Source organism: Loxodonta africana, chromosome 10, assembly GCF_030014295.1.
Source record: "Loxodonta africana isolate mLoxAfr1 chromosome 10, mLoxAfr1.hap2, whole genome shotgun sequence".
NCBI classification, from domain to species: Eukaryota; Metazoa; Chordata; class Mammalia; order Proboscidea; family Elephantidae; genus Loxodonta; species Loxodonta africana.
In genome coordinates this window covers 33,984,843-34,008,297 of record NC_087351.1, presented here as the reverse complement: position 1 = coordinate 34,008,297, position 23,455 = coordinate 33,984,843, and the positions used below count along the sequence as shown (strand labels likewise).

The window sequence follows — 23,455 nt, the reverse complement described above, 5'->3', positions numbered from 1 at the left end:
GTCCTCTTTTTGGTATATATCTCTTTATCCATGACTTTGCCTGACTTCCTTCACTCCCCTACGTAGCCCCACATGCTGAGCCCTTCGCTCCCTCCCTGCCCCGACCCAATCTGTACTTTGCAGAAGCCTCAGCTGAGTCGGAGGACGAGATGATCCATCCTGAGGGAGTGGCTTCCCTGCTGCCTCCTGACTTTCAGAGCAGCCTGGAGAGACCAGAGCTGGAGCTCAGCAGACATTCGCCCCGTACGTATCTCTCTCCCCACTGCGCTTTTTGTCAAAAGCTGCGTAGTTGGTGGGGGGAGGTAGTTATGCCTCCTTTCATGCTAAGCTTCCATGAAAGTCACAGGGAAGTTCTTTGATATTGATGCTTGACATCGGTTTTTGTCATGGAATTTATGTCCTTTTTGAAGTCTGCCTTCAACTGTGTGTTGTGTAACTTCTCAGTGTGTTTTATGAGGCAGTGTGATTTTTTTTTTCTTCTCATCTGTACCTCTTTAGGTTTCTCTGACTCTGAATTTGGAGATGGTCACAACAACTTTTTTTCATCTCTTCACCTTTTATATGATGTGTTGCACATCCAGTCAACCCTCCCCACCCATGGGCACTGCCTCATTTTATTAGTTCATTCAACAAATTTTATTTAGTACCTGTTGTATACCAGACACGTGCAAGGCACCAGGAATACAGTAGGGAAAGATGAACAAGTTCTTCTCTAATAAAGCTTAGTCTAGTGAGGAGATGAACATTAAACAAACAGTTGGATAATTAATTACAGTTGTGCTGAGTGCTGTGAGAAACAGTTCTAAGTATTATGAGAGCGTATTACAGGAAGCTGTAATCTGGTGTGTGGTTGGTTCAGGCAAGATTAATTTTTCCAAATATAAATCTTCATTAACACCTAATTTTGCGTAGTAACTCAAGCAAAGGTCTGAAAGTACAGCCTTTGACTTCTAGGAACTCCCTGTCTAAGACAGTGTACTTTGAGGAGAACATGTACCTAAGACATGTGGATGGTAAACAGATATTTTAAACCAGTGTGTGAATTGGTAAGCACAGCGAAACCTGTGAGAGCCGAACTCAATGGGACTGCCGTGTTTTTCCGGGTCTTGCAGGTTTTCCACTTTGACAGGGTGCAGTCTTCGCCACTTTTCTAGCGCTCGTTTTAGTGGCAAATGCGTTTTCCTTCTGTGACAGGTTTCTGCCTTACACAGGTTCTGGCTATCACAGGTTTTACTGTATTTTGAATCATCATATGTATTAGTGGTGGTGAAGAGGACATTCTACACTTAACACTTTTATGTATGAAAGTTGCTAGCTGTCCTGATTAGTATAGAATTCTTTCACGGAAATAGATTTTTAGGAGATATTTGATAATGGGAGAGAAATCTCATGAAAAGCTAGGGGAAAATGGAGGATTTTTGAAGCTAATTTTAAGATCCTACGTTCTTCACTGCTTATTTTTCTTGATCCTAGTCTTAGAGCCAGAGGAAAATTTTTAGAAGCCTTTTAACAAATTAATACCGGCAAATACTTTGAAATTATTAAATTCTTTTAGACACTTCTTTTCTCCTCAAGCACTTTATGCCTGACTACTGAATGGAAATTTTCCAATTCAGACCCACCGCTGGTGCAGTGTAAAAAAGACCTGACGATCTGCGTCTGTAAAGATTACAGCCAAGAAAACCATAGGGAACTCAGTTCTACTCTGTAACACATGGGGTCACCATGTGTTTGAATTGACTTGACAACAAAGGGATTGGTTTTTAGTTTCTCCCCAGGTAGAAGAGTAGTAGACTCTCAATTGATCGACTTTACTGGCAGCACTCTCTTTTCCCTGTTTGTAAAGCCAAGGGGAAGAGAAATGCTCTTCTGTAAATTGTTGGTTTATTTCTTTTTAAAGAAATAAAAGTCAGTTGAAAATATTTATTGAATTCTTGCTGTGTATGTATCTCTCTGGAGCCCTGGTGGTGCAGTGGTTAAGAGCTTGGCCGCTAACCAAAAGGTTGGCAGTTTGAATCCATCAGCCACTCTTTGGAAACCCTCCTCTCTCCTATAGGGGCTATGAGTCAGATTGAGTGAAGGGCAATGGGTTAATCACATACTGCATTCTATCGTTAGTTTTATAAGCAAGCGTCTTCTCTCCCCCTTAACAGCCCTTACAAGGTTACAGTGCTAACTTCCCAAATACTGTAGCACAGAGATACATTAAAAAAAAAAAAACCTGTTTCCATCCAGTCAATTCTGACTTGTAGCAACCCTATAGGACAGAGTAGAACTGCCTCACAGGGTTTCTGAGGCTGAAATCGTTAACCGAAGCAGGCTGTCACATCTTTCTCCTGTGGAGTAACTGGTGGGTTCGAGCCACTAACCTGAACACTTAATTACTGCACCACCAGGGCTCTTTTTACTATGCAATTACATGACATAAGTGGTACAGACATATGTACCATAGTAATTCGAAAGAGTGGAAGATCCCTGAGGACCAGTAGAGAGAGCCTCATGAAAGATTTGACTGAGCCTTAGAAATAGAAGATTTTTTTTTAAGGAAGGAACAAAGGAATAGATAAAGGAGTGAATGTGATATTTTAGAGGTATAGACTAATTTAGCCAGAGTAAAATATTCTTGCATAGGGCTTTGAATCCCAAGCCTATTAGCGTGAGTTTTTTTTATTCTATAGGTAACGGGAACAATTGAAAATCTTATTTTTTTACAAATCAAGTCAGTCTCTCGTACAAAATTTGTATACACCTTGCTTTGTATTCCTTGTTGCTCTCCCCTTAATAAGACAGCACACTCCTTCTCTCCAACCTTTATTCCGCGTGTCCATTCAGCCAGCTTCTATTCCACTCTGCTTTCTCATCTCCCTTCCAGACAGGAGCTGTGCACATAGTCTCATGTGTCCTCTTGGCCCAAGAAGCTCACCCCTCACCAGTATCATCATCCCATAGTCCAGTCCGATGCCTGTCTGAAGAGTTGGCTTTGGGAATGGTTCCAGTCTTGGGCCAACAGAAGGTCTGGGGACCATAACCTCTGGAGTCCTTCTAGTCTCAGTCAGACCATTAAGTCTGGTCTTTTTATGAGAATTTGAGGCCTGCATCCCACTGCTCTCCTGCTCCCTCAGGGCTTCTCTGTTGTGTTCCCCATCAGGGCAGTTATCAGCTGTAGCCTGGCACCATCTCGTTCTTTTGGCCTCAGGCTGATGTAGTCTCTGATGTATGTGGCCCTTTCTCTTGGGCTCGTAATTACCTGGTGTCTTTGGTGTTCTTCATTCTCCTTTGCTCCAGGTGGGTTGAGACTAATTGATGCATCTTAGATGGCAGCTTGCTGGTGTTTAAGACCCCAGATGCCACTCTCCAAAGTGGGATGCAGAATGTTTTCTTAATAGATTTTATTATGCCAACAATTGAAAATTCTTGTTAAGGACTTCTCTTTAAAAACCATGAGGCTCTCAGTTCTAAATGTAATTTGAAATGAAAATGAGGAATGGATCCCGAAATAGAAATAAGGTTTCAGAACCTAATAAGGATTTACAGTGAGGGAAGATGATCTCTTCAGTGCTTTGTTTTTGCTGAGACTCTCTGCCCATGGCTATAATTGACAGGAAAAAAAAAAGTGAAAAATATATTAGAAGAATTGAATGTAGTAAATTGTACAGTACATCTAACAGTTGCCTAAAGTGCTTTTCAGTGTACTCTATACCATAAACTTCTCTACCTCTGATCTTGCCTGGAATATCAGTCTCAGTATAGATCAGGTACATTTGGTCCAGGTCATAAATGGAGCAGTAATTTGGAGTTCTGGCAGAGCTCATTTGGGTCAGTGTTAATGCCTGGTGTCCAACCGGAAATTAGATTTGCTCAGGTATAGAATGTCTTTCTGCCGTAGGCAAGTAAGCTATTACATACCTGTTGCCATCCAGTCAATTCCAACTCATAGCGACCCTATAAGAGTAGAACAGCCCCATAGGGTTTCCAAGGAACAGCTGGTAGATTTTGAACTGCTGACCTTTTTGATTAGCAGCTGAGCTCTTAACCACTGCACCACCATGGCTCCAAGCTATTAATAGAAAACCCATTGCCTTCGTGTTAATTCCTACTCATAGTGACCCTATAAGACAGAGTAGAACTGCCCCATAGGGTTTCCGAGGAGCACTTGATGGATTGAAACTGCCAACCTTCTAATTAGCAGCCAAATGCTTAACCACTGCACTACTGGCAACCCAAACTTTTTTTTTTTTTAAGTGTTATAATTTTTATTGTGCTTTAAGTGAAAGTTTACAAATCAAGTCAGTCTTTCACATGAAAACTTACATACATCTTCCTACATACTCCCAATTACGCTCCCCCAGTGAGACAGCCCGCTCTCTCCCTCCGCTCTCTCTTTCCGTGTCCATTTCGCCAGCTTCTAACCCCCTCTACCCTCCAGGCAGGAGATGCCAGCATAGTCTCAAGTGTCCACCTGATCCAAGAAGCTCACTCCTCACCAGCATCCCTCTCCAACCCATTGTCCAGTCCAATCCATGTCTGAAGAGTTGGCTTCGGGAATGGTTCCTGCCCTGGGCCAACAAAAGGTCTGGGGGCCATGACCACTGGGGTCCTTCCAGTCTCAGTCAGACCATTAAGTCTGGTCTTTTTATGAGAATTTGGGGTCTGCATCCCACTATTCTCCTGCTCTCTCAGGGATTCTCTGTTGTGTTCCCTCAGGGCAGTCATCTGTTGTAGCCAGGCACCATCTAGTTCTTCCTGTCTCAGGATGATGAAGTCTCTGGTTCATGTGGCCCTTTCTGTCTCTTGGGCTCATAATTACCTTGTGTCCTTGGTGTTCTTCATTCTCCTTTGATCCAGGTGGGTTGAGACCAATTGATGCATCTTAAATGGCTGCTTGCTAGCATTTAAAACCCCAGACGCCACTCTTCAAAGTGGGGTGCAGAATGTTTTCTTAAGAGATTTTATTATGCCAGTTGACTTAGATGTCCCCTGAAATCATGGTCCCCAAACCCGTGCCCCTGCTACACTGGCCTTCGAAGCATTCTTTATTCAGGAAACTTCTTTGAACCCAGACTATTTTAATGGGAGTTTATTTGTTGGCTTTGGAGGTCCGTGATCTTATGAGTTCTTCATTTAATAACAAGATTTAAATTAAAGGTAAGGTTCCTAGTAACATTTTTCGCTGATTATCAGTGGCAACTGAGTTTTTTTGTTGTTGTTAGTAGTAGTATTTTTAACAATGTGGATTTCTGGCCCCTACTCAAAAAATCTCTGGGAATGTAGGTCCTGGAACTCTGCATTTTTTTAAAGTCCCCTAGTGGTTCTGTTGATGAACTCAATTTTTGAATGACTCACTGAAAGAATAGTTTTCAGGACCATGTTTAATCAGGATCTTTTGCCTCTTTTCCAGTAGCCTCCTGTTAGGTGCTTTTGGCAAAACTCTAGCTAAGAAGGAAGAATTGGTTTATATAATTCTCCCTGATTCTTCCTCTTGACTTCTTGTCTCCACCACCTTTTTCAGTTTTTTCTGAAGTGTTTGGAGCCAGTGTCCACCCCCATAGTTCAAAGCTGTCTGGATTCTTTTTTGTCATGACTGGCTGTACAAAAACTTTTACTACCTTTTAGTTACTTTTTTCAAAAGAGCTCAATTTAGGAAAATTAGGGGGAAATGCAAAAACATTAAAAAGGGTTAAATATTCAGAATACAGGTTACTTAACATAGGTATAGCCACAGGTGATTTTAGCCGTCCCTTGACTTAGAGTGTCCCTTAACTTACAGAGCCTGTAGCCCTCGTTCCTTTTTTTTTTTTTTTTTAATCAAACCTGGATGCTGAGATTCTAGAACAATGCTAGTTAAATTAAGTGTACAGTTAACTGTAGAAACTAGATTTAGGCTTGACATCATTGCCAGGTCTCAGTTCTCTTTAATTCCTGCTTCTTCTTCTTACCTAAGGATACCCTCTGGCCATGGGCTTTACCGTGATCTCTGTTGTTGTGTCCCCTTGAGTTGATTCTGACTCATAGTGACCCTGTTATCTCTAGCTACCCCTCCCTTAAAACCAAAACCCAAACCCACTGCTGTCGACTCGATTCCAACTCATAGCAACCCTGTAGGACAGAGTAGAACTGTCCCATACGGCTTCCAGGGAGCGCCTGGTGGATTTGAACTGCCCGCCTTTTGGTTAGCAGCTGTAGCTCTTAACCGCTACATCACCAGGGTTTCCACCCCTTCCTTGAGTCCTGCAAATCCTGCCCAGGCTCCTGTTTTTTAGGATGAAGAAACTACTTTCCTACATGGCCCTTAAACATTCCTCACTTTTTTGCATTCTATGCTGTCTAGCAGGTACCTGGAAGACTTCTGGCTCTGGAACGTTGGAAATCTTACATTCACCCTGACTGGTTTTTCAACTCCGGAAATGCATTTATTAACCCATTGTCAGTATTGGTTCCACCCTTTGCTGAAGCTCAGTTTCTTCACATATTATTAACATCTGGCTAAAGGCACTCCTGTGGCCACGTGTTCGTGATAGATGTCCCAGTAGCCTGTTTGCATCGCATCACCTACTTCCAGGGAGCTAGAAAGAGATTCATCATCTGTTCCTTTTATTTTGTATTACATACTAAGTTCTTGTTGCATGTCTGAAGGTCCCCCTGCCAGCTCTCACCTTTCTTTGCAAAACAGTGATGACCAAAGCTTTCTGAACAGCCCTGCCCATTTTCCCAGATCTCTTTGATCTGTACTCATGTGCTTCTAAGGGAGTAATCATCTAGGATCCTATCTACTCAGTTTTAGAGTATGGAAATAACTTTATAATCCAGTAAAATGGCACACAGTTTGTAATAAGTAGAGAAAGGCACTGTTTGCCTGTAGGTACCTGATTTTAAAATTGCAGCTCTAAAGCTCTCACTTGCCCTTATTTGTCCCTGGCCAAGCTTGTAATACCTTTTTTATTTCTTTTTTTCTTTTTAAATAAGATAAATCAGCTTCTTTCCCTTCTGTTTGCAAAGGAGCTGTAACTGAAATTCATGGAAAATGTCTTTGCTTTCAGTTTGACTAATTTTATAATTTAACCTGTTCTGGGTTATTATTGATTATTGTAGCCACCACACCGTGGGTCTCTCATAGATTATTTTTCAAATGTTTGTTGAAGCATCTGGCCTGTCACCATACTTCCTAACCAAAGCTCCTGTACACAAACACCCATAATGAGGTTGTCTTTATTCACTTACTCATGTGTAGAAATGGTATGTATTCAGAGATCTTATTAATCAAGTGATCATGGAGCAAGGTTTTACAAAATATGTGTATCTTCTAGTTCGTTTTATTATTATAGGAAGGGAGAAGATCTTGGGTTAGTTCACCATCTGCTTTATTTGAACAGTTTAAATACTATTACTGTAGAACATGGTTTTGTAGATCATTTAAACCTTTTGTCCTGAATTAAAATTTGGCCCAATCTAACAGAGTATCTAGAATACGATTAGGCTGTTTTCTAAACTTGTTCTCATCAGTATTTGTGTTGCTAGTCTAAGTAATATATTAATACTGGCAGGAAATTTAGAACATCTTCTAATCTAAACCTCTCTTTTTCTGTTAGAACATTGAGATCCAAATTAGTTAAGTGATTTACTCACAGTCATCTTCCTTCATGGAATGTGAATGAAAACTTTTTTCCAGTTTTACACACGTTTGTTAATCAGGATGACCTAGATTGGTTGTTTTCAAGCTTTCTTTTAATAGTAGAACTCTTTTTTTCCCCCCCCTTTAAAAAAAAAAATCTCACCTTAAACTTCAATATATAAAATAAAATTGAGAGGCCCAGCTCTGGAATCTTATTTCACTGGCTTGATGTAATTTCTAGGAACTTTAGGACCCCACCGTTGACCTAAGTATTTATTTCACAAATTGCCATTTTACTAATTGATATTATTAATCATAATATTTTGGTCAAAACTACCAAGTCATAGCAATAAGCAGTAAAAAAAAAAAAAGTCAGAAGTTAGTGAAGCCTTGAGATTTGATTCAGAGTAACAAAACACTTTATAGAAGTAAGTGCACTTTTTACATCTTTGCTAAATAATTTGAAACCCCTGGTAGGTATCTTCCATTTATTTGACGTATTTTTTATACATACGTTTATAATATGTGAGTTGGCTTTAAGGTATTGAAACATTCCAGATGCACACAGTAGGAATCAGTCGTAAGACTCTAACCTTAGGGCTTTATATAGTCCTTTTTTCAGCATGGGAGTCAAAGAAGTTGACATAAGTATTTATTGACTAGCTCATATGCTGTGATTGGTTGATCTTTAGAAAGCAGCCATGAATGAGAGTTCGTGTCATTACTCTGACCTGAGTTTTCTTTCGTTTAATAGGAAAGAGCTCCTCTATGTCTGAAGAGAAAGGTGAATCTGATGATGAGAGACCAAGGAAAGGAGAAAGACGATCACCTAGAGTCAGACAGGTAACTCGATACCTATTATAGCATCCACCATTCTTTAGGTGGTGTTTTGGTTGTTTCTTTTTCTCAAACAGAGTTGGTATCTGCCCAGATTTCTCTGTTTTCTCTCTCCTCTTTGTATTTTTCCCTTCTTTTTACAAACTTACATCTGCTCTAGCCTTCAGATTTCCAAGTGGCTATACAAAGAAAATTATGAAAGCTAGCTGGATGGTCAGTATTTCTAAAGCACATTGGAAAAGATACGACATAATGAATTATTCCATCAAATCCTTAACATCATGTGGTATGTTAAGTAAGCAGAACTCAATAGTATATGTGTAGCGTAATTATGACTCTGCAAAAGAAGTGATAGGAAAAAGAATGAAAAGAAATATATCAAAATGTTGATGGTAGGTCAGTTTTCTGCTTCTACTTTTTAGATGTTCTGTTCATTTTAGAAGCTTGAAACTAAAAAAAAAATGAACTAGTAGCAACTTTATTATTATATTCCTTTTGGTCATTCTCTCTATTTTGATTCCCCTAAGGGTCCATATTAATCATGATTACCTGTTTCTGTGTTGCTTAGAGTATGTATCGTCGAGTTTCTCCTTCCTAGTTGTGTCTTGTGAGATTTTTTCCTCTTGATTGTGAGCAAATATGTTTAGAGCCATTGTGTATTTTTTATTTCAGGCAAGAGCAGCTAAACTCTCTGAGTGCAGCCAGGTTGCTGAGGAGGAAGAGGACCAAGAAGCACCTTCCAGAAATCTGAGGGTCAGAGCAGATCAAAATTTGCGAACAGAGGAGGAAGAAGAGGAGGAGGAGGAGGAAGAAGAAGAGGAGGAGGAGGAAGAGGAAAATGAGGGACAAAAGTCTAGAGAGGCACCACTCCTGAAACAGTTTGAGGAGGAAGAAGAGGAGGAGGAAGTGTCCAGAGCAAAACCAGAGGGCGTGATGGATGAGAGACCCAAAACCATAAGATCCCAGGAGCAGGAAGGGTTCGAGAAAGGAGGGAGAGTGACAAGATCCCAGGAAGAAACTAGAAGAAGTCATCTGGCCAGGCATCAGCAAGAGAAGGGGATGAAAACACCTTCTCCCCTTGAAGAGGAAGAAGGAGAAACAAGATCTTTTAAAGGCTTGGAGGGAAAATCAAAGTCCCCTTCCCCTCCTCAGTTGACTGAAGATCTGGAGAAGGTCCCTCTTGCGCTACAACCAGAGCAAACTGCCAGTGAGGAGGAGACTCTCCCACCTTTACTTACCAAGGAAGCCTCTTCACCATCACCTAATGCCCAGCTCCGGAGTGAAGAAGAAGTAGAGCCCATGGAAGGCCCAGCCCCGCCTGTTCTCGTTCAGCTAGCTCCTCCTAATACAGATGCTGAGGCCAGGGAGCTATTAATAGCTCAGCACCCTGTCCAGTTGATGGGAGGCCTGTCTCCTTTGTCAAGTCCTACAGACACCAAAGTAGAATCACCTGCAGAGAAAGTGCCAGAGGAGAGTGTCCTGCCTCTAGTTCAGAAAAGCACACTGGCTGAATCCTCAATACAGAAGTGTCTTGAAACTGAACCAGAAAAATCTGCTGAGCCAGTCCCCCTAAAAATTGAAGAATTAGCACCAGCCAAAGGGATCATTGAGGAATCTCTGAAACAGCCATCTTTGGAACAAAAGGAAGGTAAAAGGGCTTCTCATACTCTTCTCCCAAGCCACAGTTCTAAACGGTCAGCTGACTCCTCATCCTCTAGCCGATCTTCCTCATCTTCATCCTCCAGTTCTAGATCAAGATCTCGTTCTCCTGACAGCTCAGGCTCTCGATCTCATTCACCTCCAAGATCCAAGCAGAGAGATGGATCCCAGGCACGTTCTTACCCCAACCCTCGCAGTAGACCCAAGATGGACTCCAGATCAACTTCAGAGTCCAGGTCACGTTCTCGTTCTCGTTCCCGTTCCCGTTCAGCGTCAAGCAACAGCAGAAAAGTGAGTGTGGGTGACTCTTGGGTGCATTGATACTCTGTCTTAACCCCAGGAGAACCCATTACAATTTCTGACAGGAATAGGAAAAGCCTCCTTTAGTTCCTAGATCTATGATTATTTTCCCCATATTTCAGAGTCTTAATTTTTAATTCACTGACTTCCAAATGGAGTCCTTTTTCATCCTGAGTCTCTTTGATTCCCAAGAAAGAACCCATCTACCTATATCCACTAGACTGTAAAATTCTTGAGGGCATGGACATAGCTTTTTACAGTGCTGGGCACACCTAGTTGGAACTTAACTAAATACTTATTGGATATTCTAGGAAGCCAGGGAGATCACTGACTCAAACAGGCATAAACACGGATGAAAGACCCAAAGTATTAAATTGGGTCAGTGAAAATTGGAGAATTCCATGATCTACTGAATCTGTACCACGTAAAATAATTTATCTGATCATAATGTTTGATTTCATTTCTTCAGTCTCTGAGCCCTGGAATCTCTAGGGACAGCAGCACCAGCTACACTGAAACCAAAGACCCCTCTTCTGGTCAGGAGGTTGCAACTCCTCCAGTACTGAAAAAGCAGGTCCTTGAGCCAAAGGAGAGGACTACCACCTCCTCGTCCTCTATCCGAGTGAGGCGTATGAGCCAGCCTGAGCCATCCGAAAAGCGTATGACCCAGAGGTTACAACCTGAGCAGGTAAGCTGTTATTCCTATACTCCACCCCACCCCAACCCCCCCCACCATCTCTCTGCTCCTGCCATGGACGTGGAGGATTAGGCATGATTTTCCCTTTTGTCTTAGCTACAAAACTGAAAAGTTGGTCTGGACAAGGTTCAGTAGAAATGTAGAAGGTTGGAGATACATGTTAGATTTCACTTAACTGATTTCCAACTCTCTGGTTTATGAAAGCTATACATGACGCTGAGCAGCAGGGTTCTCATCTCCAGGGCTCTCTGGGTCAGTTCTTCCTCAGAGCTCCTTTTTTCTGCTTAAGGAAGCCTTTTCTCAGTTTTCTCAAAAAGAATTGAGTTCTAATAAAATGATCGCTGGTGTAGAAATTCTTGAAGAACCTATCTTTAAACCATATTTCTTGCATTTCACTTTCTAAAATGGAATATGTAGAGCTATGTGTAGAGGTGGTATTCTGTATGTGTGTCCTACCCTGCCTTTTTTCCAGCTCCAGGGTAAAGAAAAGGAACCGATCAGATTTAAGTACTTGCTGTGTTTGTTTTTGCTGTCTCCTGACAGGGGAGCCCAAAGAAGTGTGAAGCTGAAGAGGCAGAGCCACCAGCTGCCACACAGCCCCAAACCTCAGAGACTCAGACCTCTCAGCAACCAGAATCAGAAAGGATTCAGCACACTGTGTGAGTGATATATCTTACTGGGGTATAACAAGGAGCTAAGAGTGTGGGATAGTTCTTTGCTACCTAGGATTCCTTGACTAAGCAGTCCTAATTTCCTTTTAAAACACAAAGACAGAGCTTTATCTGAACAAAAGCTAAGTTTACTGTGTTGGGAGCAGCCTCCAGAAACTCCTAAGGTAGTCTGAAAAGTGGCGGCGAGGGCATAAGGAAACCCACATCTGGGATCATCGGACCAAAACAGTCAACTCCTTTAAGGCACAGCCTTCTGCTTTTGAGACTCTGACAGTGTAAGGAAATTGACTTAGAGCATCATAGCTTAATCTTTCAGTCACATTTACCAGCTGTATCTGAGCCTGGGAAAAGCAGTTTAACAAAGGATATTGACAAGTTTGTAAGGAAATGCACAGCAATATGCTTTTTCCCCGCATTATTATCTAGATTTTATTAAGCACAGTGTAGCCTCATTAGCTTGTACAGCATGTAGTGCAGCAAAGTACAAGGTCCATATTAAGTCAGAAGCTTATCCCTGGGCTCCTAAGATCCTTTGATTGATCTTACCATCTTTGTCATTAATGTGCGTTTTTAATCTTTATGTTCAGTCCTAAAGAAATACTTCTATATCAGGTTAAATTTATAATCAAACAGGTATGTCATTCCTTATTCCGAGCTAGGTAATATAAACTAAGACGCCACTGAGCCAAGATTCCTGGCTTCAGAGTCTCCTAATGAGGCTTCCCATGGGAAATGAGAAAGCGAAGCATTGTGGTAATGAGATTGCTTAGCTTTTAGGCATTAGGAATCCTGAACTGTTTTGGAGAATATCCTGTGTAGACAGTTCACCTAAAGTTGTTCCTTACTTGCTTTCGTGTCATTTTAACACTAATACTACCAGTATAATTATTCTGTGTATGTAATAGTCTAATATTTACACTCTTCTGGCACTTTATAGACTGTCTTGACCCTGATTTTTAGAGGGCGGTGGGCAGGTGGCGTGATTCATTATCTCATTTCCCTGTTTTTAATGATAGTTTTACACTCTTATAGATTTTGCCCTGGGCTATACTCTCGCTACTGTCCATTCTAATATTCCTGCCTCTGCTGCTATCTTGTGGCCACTGCACATCCTTTGAAAAGTTTTTGTTTTTCCCATTGGGGATGGGTCCATTATTCTTTGGAGAGGGGTTTTTCTTCTAGGAGCATAAAGTGAAAACTCAGCGGATTCTGGAAGGTGTTCAGGATTCCCCAGCTACACCATCGATGAGGAAATGGGGTGACATCTTCCCTTCCATATGCATCAACCAGAAATAATACCTGCCCTCCCTGCCCCATCCCACCCCATCCCGTGGGAATACAGCATGCCCTTTGTATAATTGCAGTTTTGAAGTGGGTGATGACAACCTGCTACTAATTGGGCCCGAGGAACTGCCTCCTATGCACCTTGAGAAGCAAGTAATTTTCTGAAAAGCTCTTTTCTAGCCCTAAAATTCCGTGGGTCTGTGAGATCCTATCAGCAGAAAGGCTCTTAATGCTGTTTTGAAGCACCATTATTTCTAGACTTACTCATACAAGTCCAAAGCAAAGGAAGCTTGGAATCACGTACAGAGTTTTTTTCCCCAGGTAAAGGTGGTTTTGATCATCGTATGACTGAGGTAATCTAGTTACATTGATTCTCACAAAGTGATAGGCAGGTGGCACCTTGGGCAAATACTAAAACTGTCCATTGTTATTAGGCAAGCTTCAGTGAAGCAGCGGAAAGACTGGAAATGCAATCTGAGCTCAGAAGTAGCTCACACGTATCCCTCTTACCCTGCTTTCCTTCTGTCTGCCTGCCAGATGGTCTCTTCGGCAGCCTAACCAAAAGACACACCCAGAGGCCTAACCCTATAAACTATTCTGGCATTGGATTTGGTAAATGAATATTTGACAAGTTTGCCTGTATTTCTGTTAAGAGTGGGATCAACAGTACTAAATGAAAAAGACCATTTGTGGTTTTCCTGTCTTATCTCAACGAGAAGTCACACGACTTTAAAAACCAGCTGGGGCCTATTGATTTAGTAAAATATTAGGGAAAAAAAATTAGGCTTTACTACAAGGACCTCTCACCACTTGGAAGAGATTGCCTAACTTGGTTAAATCCATTCTGATTGTGCCTGAGGAATGCTAGGTTTACGAGGTAAGGGTGTCTTTTTGATTGTTTAGAACAGGAGTTTGTGAGCTTTCAGTCCTATTTCAGTTGAGTCCTGTTCCGAAATCCAGTCTTCTGCCTGCCATAGGTATAACAAAAATGTTGCCATACAGCAGAAAATAATGGTACTCTTTTTGCATTTTAAAAAATAGGGGAAAAAGGAAGGCGGGGAGAGTTTCATGTGGGGCAACTGTATTATCACTCAGCAGTAGTTGACTCAAACTGGAATTTTTCTAGATAAAACCTTGCTAGCAGGCAATAACAGCGTTAGGCTCTTGGCACTATGTGTGTTTGTCCTTTTGCCTGTGTGCCTGTGTAGGAGGAAGGAAATGGTTCTATAAGCCAACACAACAATATAATTGCTATTCCTCGGGGGACCTACAATGTCAGTATCCCAAATGATACATACTGAAAAAGTAGAGTTTCTTGTCATCAGTAGGATTTGCTCACTGAGAAAGAGGTCCTAAGGACATACCCCCAAAGCATACTCTCCTTGGTTGTCTTGGAAGTGGCATGCCCCTAAGGGTATTCTATTTTTAAATCTCACTGCCTGAGGGTAGTCAAATCCCACTATTTTTTAATTAAATTTTTACATCAGTTCCTTAGCTCTTCATAATTTTTAGAATAACTAAAGTTCAAAGATATGCCTTCAGAAATTTTGTTTTTCCATTAGCTCTTCTGAATCTCATTCATACTCAGATATGAACTGTAATGTGATACTATTAACCTCCAAGTAGTTCTGTATTTTTGGGCTTCAAATGCTTTGTGTGCAGTTTAATTTTGGTCAGAAGTCTTTCCCATGGTGTACTTTCACACATTTTTCAAATGTATTAGGAACATTTGTGCAAAAACTTAAATAAGAAGAACCCAAAACCCAAACCCACTGTTGTCAAGTTAATTTCCGACTCATAGTAACTCTGTATGACAGAGTAGAACTGCCCCGTAGTTTCCAAGGCTGTAATCTTTATAGAAGCAGACTGCCACGTCTTTCTCCCACAGAGCAGCTGGTGTGTTAGAACTGTAGACCTTTTTGTTTGCATCTGAGCACTTTAACTACTGTGCCACCAGAGCTCTTAAACAAGGGGAAGGGAGATGCCTTTTATCTGAAAAAGGACTACAAAGAAAAGCTGTAGAGGACTCTGATACCTATTTCACAAGACTTTGGAACTGACCCTGCGAATAGTTGAAGTCTCCCCTTTTGAGGTGATTTCAAGGATTCCTCCTTAACTTCTGCAAATAAACTCTTGGAAGTTCTTGGATCTCACAAAATTAATTGTGAGGAAATAGAAGGCACAAACCTGCTGTCTTATGAAGGCCAGGGAGAACATGGGAAAACTTTATTCTTGAAGAATTTCTAGTAACAAAATTCTCCCTCCAATGAACCTACTTCCAGGGAGCTGGAAGTATTTCAGGACTTTAAGGCAGGGGACATTCATTGGAGGATGTTCAAGGGTAACATTCTCTGTGGGGAGTCTGTCAGATTTTTTTAAGAAGAAAACTTTTAGCTTAGCAAGTATTTAGTAAGTGTCTACTTTGAACCCGTAATGATACCCTACTTCAGAAATATTTATTGAGCATTTCTTATGTCAGGCCCTGGGCTAGGAGCCAGGGGAGGCAATCCCTGCCTTTGAGGAGCTCTGCAGGATAGAGGGTGGGGAGCAAGTAAACCAGAGGTTATTATACAGGGTGATAGAGGCACTGCGGGAAAATTGTCTCACCGGTCACTGAATGCCTTTGCATTAGAGAAGGAGCAGTCTTCTCTGAGGAAACTCAAAAACCCCAAAGGTAGCATCAAATGAGATAGTAGCTTATTAAGTATGCACGCATTTATGTGTAGCCTTATGTTGACTTTGGGTGTTGTCCAAGCCAGAGCGTAAGAGGTAACACTAAAGCATACTATGTGCCAGGCACTGTTCCATGAGATAGGTGTTGTTATTATCCTCGCTTTACAGATTAAGAAACAAATAAACAGAGAGGATCAGGAACTTGCCCAGTATTAAACAACTTGTAATGGGGTAGGGCTAGGGCTGGAACCTAGCCAGTCTGACTGGAGAGACTTCACTTTTTTGTGTGGTAAAATATGCATAACATAAAATTTACGGTTTTAACCATTTCCAAAGCCCTCACTCTTGACTGCTACATTACTTCAGAGGAGACAGGAACCACTATGTGAAAAGGAACTTTTAAAATATAAACATGACCGCTTTAGCATGCAGATGGCGATGGCATGTAGGTTTAATTTTTTAAGCAGCAGAGAGGAAATTTTATTTCTGGCTGAAAGCTCTGATATTACAAATGAGATACTGAACTTTTTGTTAAATTCTCAGAAGCTTGTCTTAGTGTTAAACCTCAATTGCCACTAGGATGCAAAAGGAGCGACTTTACCGTCAACAAATAAGCATTTTGAGCATCTACTGTGTTTCAGAGTGGTTTCTTGAATGGATAGAGTCTGCTTCCCACTTCACATTTGGTCTCGTGACAGTGCCTTAGTTCCCAGTCACTTTGTGCCCAGCAGATGCTTCCCCCACTTCCCATAATACAGCCCTCTCCCTTCAGTGACTTCTTGAGTCCTCTGCCTTATCTACTTCAGAGCCCTCACCTTGGAGCCCTTGCTCCAAAAGCGGCCTTCATGCTTCAACTACCCAAGGTCCCCATGCCCTGTTTATCCTTTTCCTTTCTGATTCCAGTGGACCCTGGGGCAGGGTGACCTTATTAAAGACTGTATGAAACAAAGTTGTCTGTCATCTCTTCAGAGATTCCCCCCCCACCCACCCTTTTCCTGGTACTTCGAAAAGGAATTTCCCTTGCTTATACACTTCCCTCCACCTTCCCTGGAGAGAGGACAGGTTGGAGTTGTAACATGTGGTCATTGACGGGTGAGCAGCCAGTGACTGTAGCGATTGATAGTGCCAGTTCCCATCCCACCCCCACCTTGAGCATCTGACTGGCTGATCTGGTTTCACTGTTCCATGCCTGGCTTCCTGGGTAGAGGGTGGTGGGCCATAAAAATTGCTCATGCCACTCCCATCTGTGTCTCTTTCAACTTTGGCTTCGTTATTTTCTTTTAAAGCGCTTTTCAGTCCTAGCTCCGCTGCGTCTCATTCTCTTATTCTCTGGAATCTTCCAGGCAAGTAGTTGTAACTTTGTATGTCCTCTCCACCCAGCCCCTTCCCCACCCCTGGGAAGACAAGTAGGGAGCACTCTCTCCCTGTGGAGTTAGGCCTTGGTAGCAGTTGTAACCTGAGAAAAGAAGGAAAAAGGCCAGGCCTATTGAGCCAGCAGTCAGCGCCCCGTGGCCTGCCAGAGGATAGGAGCCTTGCTCGCTCAGCTCCCTCCCTCTCTTCTTTCCCCTCCCCTGCTGCAGCAGGGCCCTCCCCCATCCGCACACACGGGCTGCTGGGTAAGTGGCAAGATGGCTCCCCTGCATGTCTCCGGCTGATCGCTGCCGCTCCGCCAATACAATAGAGCCAGCCACTACCAGCAGCCTGGCCCTCTTCCTCCTTCTCCAGAGAGACCAGTCCAGCCGAACTCGGGGTTTGCCGTGAGGACTTAACGCTTATCTCTTAAAAGCCAGATCTATTTTAGCCTCCCCTCACCACCACCACCTCCCCTTCCATTTACCATTTTTTGGATCCCCAGTTGCTGCATCTTGATTTTCTCTCTCTGGATCGGGTGGCTGGGGAGGAGGTGGTGGGATCTTGGAACAAGGAAGGTGTTTTTTGTTTTTTTGTTTTTTTTTTTAGGATTTTTTTGTTTGGTTTTTGTTATCTCTTCCATTCCAGAAAGGGATAAACAGCACTTCCAGGGGGAGAAAAAAAAATCATGTTATCAGAAAGCAAAGAAGGGTGAGAGCTTCACATTTCCACGTATCCCTTTTCCCCATCGCTCTAGCCCACCTCATCTTCCTTCTCTTCCCCATGACTTCCATTCCGCATTTCGTTTTGGTTTGTTTTCAGTCATTCTGCTTCCCCCCTTTGTCCTTCCTGCCCGATTTCTAATTGGCCCCACTTGCCCTCTCTGTGTGGGAAATAGGTACTTTGTGGATAAGCCATTTCTGTAGATTTAGGCAGTTGAGTCGCGTGTTTCTGTGGGGGCCTGTTAGCTGGGGGCACAGTTCCGATTTTCCCCTCCCCCCTTCTCGTGCATCTCTCTCTGACTGCTCCAGGGAGGCTGTTCTGACCTCTTGAGTGTCAGCCTGTTGGGAATGTTGGATTTTCTGGTGGTTTTTAACTGCCTGGGGAGGCTTGGTTTCCCTCTCCTGAGTCTTAGGCCCCTGGTCATCTTGATTTAATTTTTTTCCCAGTATTTGGATGGGGGTGGGGGTGAGAGAGATGGAAGTTAAGGATGAAGACAAAAAGAAGATGGGAAGATAGTTTATTTGAAGTGGATCTCTGGGACTCTACCTGAAACGGAAGCTAACTCGTGTGATTAAAAGTGGGGAGTGGGTGGGTTTTGTGTTTGTGGGGGGAAGATGTGTGGTGTGGGGGAGGGTGTGTTGTGCCTGGGAGGCCCGCTCTCTTTATTTCTTGGAAGTTGGAATGAGGGAGTCGGAGAAACTGGGTGAAAGCGAAATATAAGAACAATCCTGAAACCTTTGAGCGGGTAAAAGTAGCCTGATTAGTCTCTGAGCTTTCAACTCTTTTCAGCAGTTTTAGTTTTTCCTTTTACATGAGAGAGGGTCGTTGTTGAAATGTGAATCTTCACCAGCCTTACTTTTCTCCCTGCCACCCCCACCGATTTCTCCATTCCTCGTATGTCCAGATCCTACGAGTTAGCAGGCCTTTACTTGTTAAGCAGTTGATTAAGTACAAGGTCAGGATCATTTGCCACAGCCTTGACCACACTTTCTCATCTTTTTTAGGGAATCAGTCCTCCCTTAGTTTCTAATGCAGTTTTGCTAGATAAAGTTACCTGTAGCCAGGGGATAGATTGTGGTCAAATCAGAGTCACTTTTGTGGGACTGTTTTGAGAGTGGGATGTTTCTCTTCATATAGGAGTACTCTGGTGAGTTGCCTCAGAATAGTTGGAGCCCCGTCCCCACACATAACAGCTTTATCCCATCTGGGCAGTGGGTGGATGTGGTTTCTGTGATCCGTGCTTTTTCCCCAAGTGAGATGGTTTCCCACTTTCCCGTGGGGGGTTAGATTTTTTAGTCTGATCTGAAAAGCAGCCCCCTATTCCACCTAAGTGATGAGGCATGTGGGTTTCCTGACACAAAAGCTAATGTCTTGCTCTCTCTTCCCCTTGGTTCTTTCTTGCCCTTCCCTCTCAACCTCTTCTCATACTGTCAGTGAGGAGAAGGAGGAAGTGAACATGGACACAACTGAAAACAGACCTGAAAATGAGATTCCAGAGCCCCCCATGCCTATTGCAGACCAAGTCAGCAATGATGACCGCCCTGAGGGCAGTGCCGAAGATGAGGAGAAGAAAGAGGTAAATATCCAAGCCACCTGTTAGGGTGGGTGGGCGGGGTGGACCTAGAGGAGAGAGTAGACCACTCTTACACAGTGGGATAAGTTAAAGAAGGGAGTAGGCAGGGACCTGGATCAGGATTAGGCCAAGGGAGAATTCGCTGGTTTAGCAAGGGAGACCCCCTTGTGATGGGGACAGGGCTTATTCATTCTCCTTTCTTTTGGGGGGAGCGTAGTGCAGTCCAGACTTGTGGAATTTCGTAACTAATTGGGAAGTCAGTTAATGGCCCTTTATCTAAAACCCAGGCGCAGCTTTTCCTGTTAACCTCAAGCTTCTCAGGGTGGTAACTCTAGCTTTCCCTCCTTTTTAAAAGCCTGCTGGAACTCAGCGCCATCTAGTGGGTTTTGGTGGTTCTCACCAGATTAGCCGTGTTGAGGAATTTTTGTTCCTCATTTGCCCCCTAGTGGACTCTTTGCAGAGATGTATCTACTTAGAAGCCAGGATCTGGGGTAATCCGAAGACCCCTTCTCCATATCTGTGATCCCTCTACCTCCTTTTTTGGTGTATATATATTATATTGTGTCCTGCACCCAATTCAGGGGGTTCCGCCCATCAGAGCCAGCGAAGTCTTTTTGGCTCTTAGAGTAAGAGAGAAAATTAGTTGGGCTTGGGAGTGGGGTGATGGGTGGGAGGGACTGTTGTGTGTGTAGCCTTTCTCTGGTGTGTGTTGCGGGGGCGGGGGCCGGGGAAAGTGATTTGATGTGCAGAATATTATTTATTACAAGGTCCTTCTTCCCCGTAAAACTTTGTCCAAGTACCTCATGTACGGTAATCCGCCCGTAAAATATAACCCTGCCCAACTGGCCAATCGCTGATGCCGCCTCTTCCTCTGGACCCACCCGCTGCTACTGAGCTGCCCAATCAGAGCCGAGTCTGCTATCCAGGTGTCTTGGCCAGAGGGGGGCATGTATGTGGGCTCCTGTGATGGGCCCCCATTTGCCTCCCTGTCTTGCTTACATCAGGGGGCCAAGAAGAGCACTGTTCGGAGAGACTTGTATTGAGAAAGCAAAAAGCATTTGGAATGGGGTGGACTTGCATCATCTCCCTTCTTGGGACACCCCAAGAAGAGCTTATATCAGTGCTGGGGCGCCTGCCCACATGCCCTTAGCCTTTTGAAGACTGTGGGTCACGTTGTTTGCTACAGACTGTTGGGATCCGTATCTAGGGCACCAAGACGTCCTAAAGAGTCAATGTTCGTGATCACAGTGCCGTGCTGTAAAATACCGAGTGGGGCCCTTGACTTAAGCCGTGATGACTAGAAACCCTGCAGAAGAGTCTAGGGTCTGAGCCTCAGGGATTTAATGCTGATGACAGCCCAGCCTGTGTATCACCACTTGTTCATCCGATGGACTTATCCTTTGGTCCCTCTTGTCCATGGTGAAGGGCCGCATGTTGGTTGCTTCAGCTTCTCCTCCATCTCTGGAGGCAGGGGCTCATCCTTCCACCTGACTGGAACCACTGTCTCAGCTGGAGTCCCTGAGGAGATGCGACATACAACTTTCAGAAGAAAAGTATCCTGACTTTGCTGCTGATCACGTGCCAGACCCTGGGGATACCCACCTACTACCCCCAGGCTGCCTTCATCAGAGGCTCCATGATCCCACTCGGTGAGAGGACCCCCTCCCCAATTACAGGCAGAGGAAAAAGGGACTCTGGAGTCATCATCTGGATTCCAAGTATTGGGTGGTGGTATCGCTGCAGTTTGCCACTGGTGGACATATGGTCCTGCCTGCCTCTCACGATAAAAGGCAAGGATCATTCCTGCTACTCACAGGCCATCTCATCAGGGACAACAAGATGAAGCCCCTCCAGGGCTGGGACTGATGTCTTTCCCCCTTCCCCCCTCTACCCCTGGCTGAGCCTGGCCACCACCAGTGAACTCTCTTGACATCATGGAAACTGGGCAGCGTCCTCCCACACGTTTCCCTCCCGCCCCCCCTGCGCCCCTGGGAGGACTCTGGCGATGCCGTGCTGACCACCACGCCGTGCGCCCACCTTTTTTGCCAACCCAACCCCCCACCAATTGCACAGCGCCTAGCAGGGAGGGCTCATTCTGATTGGACCGTCGGTTGACTAGATACAGTACACAGTGAGGTGCGATTGGCTGAACTGAAGATCCCAGGTGTGAGATGGTACCTGGAACATTTGTCATATTCCTAGTTTATTTTCTTCTTTATTCTTCTTCTTCTTCTTTTTCTTTTGTATCTTTTAATTTTTTTTCCTTATCTTTATTTTCCTGATTTCTTTCTTGGATTTATTTATTTATTTTGGTTCGTGTTTTTCCTGTTTTAATTAAGACCTTTTATCTCTCACTAACTTACCCATCGAGAGCGGCCCGGCTAGGGTCAGGCTGGCCCTTAACGGAGACCAAGGAGACTTGGTTAGACGACACAAACGGGGCTGGGGGTGGATGGGAAAAAATGGATTTCATCAAGAGGATCCTACCCTAGCCTTTAGAAGGGTAGTAGGGTGGTCTTAGTTTTTCCAGAAATAAGCACTTAAATCTAAAAGTTTTCTGTCCCCCTTTTCTCTCTCCCACTTTTTGCTCTGTCCATAGTCTTTCTCCCCCTGAATGTTTGGAGCAGGAAATTGCCCCAGAACTGCCTTCTGGTCCCTGGCAGAGACCCTAAGGCATGACCCCTGATGGGAGAGGAAACAGGCTCTGCTGGAGCCCTGTAATCTCCCTGGGAACAACAGTGTGCCCTTAATAAAAATCTCCCTTTATTAAAGACACTTTGAAATCCTTTCTGCTGGCATCTGGTTCATGAGCCTCATCTCCAGTGAATCTGGTGCTGCTCTGTTCCACAGTGGCGGGCATCTGGGCAGTCTTGATATGATAGTCAGCTGTCTGAGTGACTCAGTGCCATGTCAGTGAAAGTCAGGCTGGCCATAGAGAAAGGAGGAGGGTTGCCTCATTGAAGCTGCCATCCCAAAAGCTGGTCTTCCTTGTTTCCTCGTGTTTTCCTCAAGTTAGCAAGGAAGGACCCAGGAGGACTAGATTACCCAACTCTGGGCACAGTTGATTGGACTTGGTGTCCTCCCGACCCGTAGAGACAGTGGAGGAGGGCATGAACATCTTTGAAGGGCTGGGAGGCTGCCTAATTCCTATGCCAGCTTATTTCTGGTTAAGCTAATACACAAGTGTGGTATGGACTAGAAGACTTTTCCCTGCTGTGATGTTTAGTTTTGTTTTTTTCTCTAACTTGCATTGATTCTGCTTCGTTTTTGCCGTTTGCCGCTTCTGTTTTGGTCTCTGTCTGTCTTTGTGTCTCTCTCTCTGTGTCTTTGGAGTCTATGCTGTGACTGCCCCATCTAACCTCCTCCCCCCTCTCTGTGGGGTGTGTCTCTTTCTCTTTTTTCCCCTTTTTTTCTTCATACAGAGCTCGCTGCCCAAATCATTCAAGAGGAAGATCTCCGTTGTCTGTAAGTCTACCCCAAATCCCTGATGAAGGTCAGGGAATAGCATTAAAATCAGAATTCATAAGGAAATAGATTCCCGTTTTCTTTTGATGTCTTCCTGGAGTAGACCTCTCCCATCCTGCCCCTCCCCCAGCAAATCTGCATATTCTGGGTATATGCAGGATTCCACTTTGAAATTCAAAAGTTTAGACAATCCTTGTCCTATATCCTTAGTCATGTACCTTTCTTATCACTAATGAGATGCATGGTGAATTGTTTCACACAATTCCCTATCCATCGTAGATACATTTATCCTTTTAAGATATCCGAAGGCTCCGAACCAGTGGGTTTGAGGGACTCCTTTATAACGGTGAGGATGCTTACCAGTTTAGACTCTCTTCTGAAAGAGCATCCGAGAAAAGAAGAGTGCTCCACACCTTAAACAGTAACATTTTTTGAACCTTTTCCCAAATGGGGAGCTGATTTTAGATTGACAAGAGTGTAATAGAACAATATAACTTAAATATGAAGTGAGTGAAAATTAACCTAAAGGATGACTAGATCACAATCATCTTCAGTTAATTTTAATTAGATTTTCGTAATCCCGTAGTCGTCTTGTTTATTGATTCCCATGTCCT

The 23,455-nt window shown here is 43.5% G+C and overlaps 1 protein-coding gene across 1 annotated transcript in view; it reads left to right on the top strand.

Annotated features, from left to right (window-relative positions):
• ACIN1 (apoptotic chromatin condensation inducer 1) overlaps positions 1 to 23,455 on the top strand; it is a 33,085-nt gene that overhangs the window by 4,593 nt on the left and 5,037 nt on the right. The window contains 7 exon segments of the mRNA XM_003420944.4: positions 124 to 243; positions 8,364 to 8,452; positions 9,119 to 10,396; positions 10,875 to 11,093; positions 11,646 to 11,761; positions 19,238 to 19,379; positions 22,799 to 22,841. Of these exon segments, the coding sequence (XP_003420992.1) occupies positions 124 to 243; positions 8,364 to 8,452; positions 9,119 to 10,396; positions 10,875 to 11,093; positions 11,646 to 11,761; positions 19,238 to 19,379; positions 22,799 to 22,841 (2,007 nt within the window).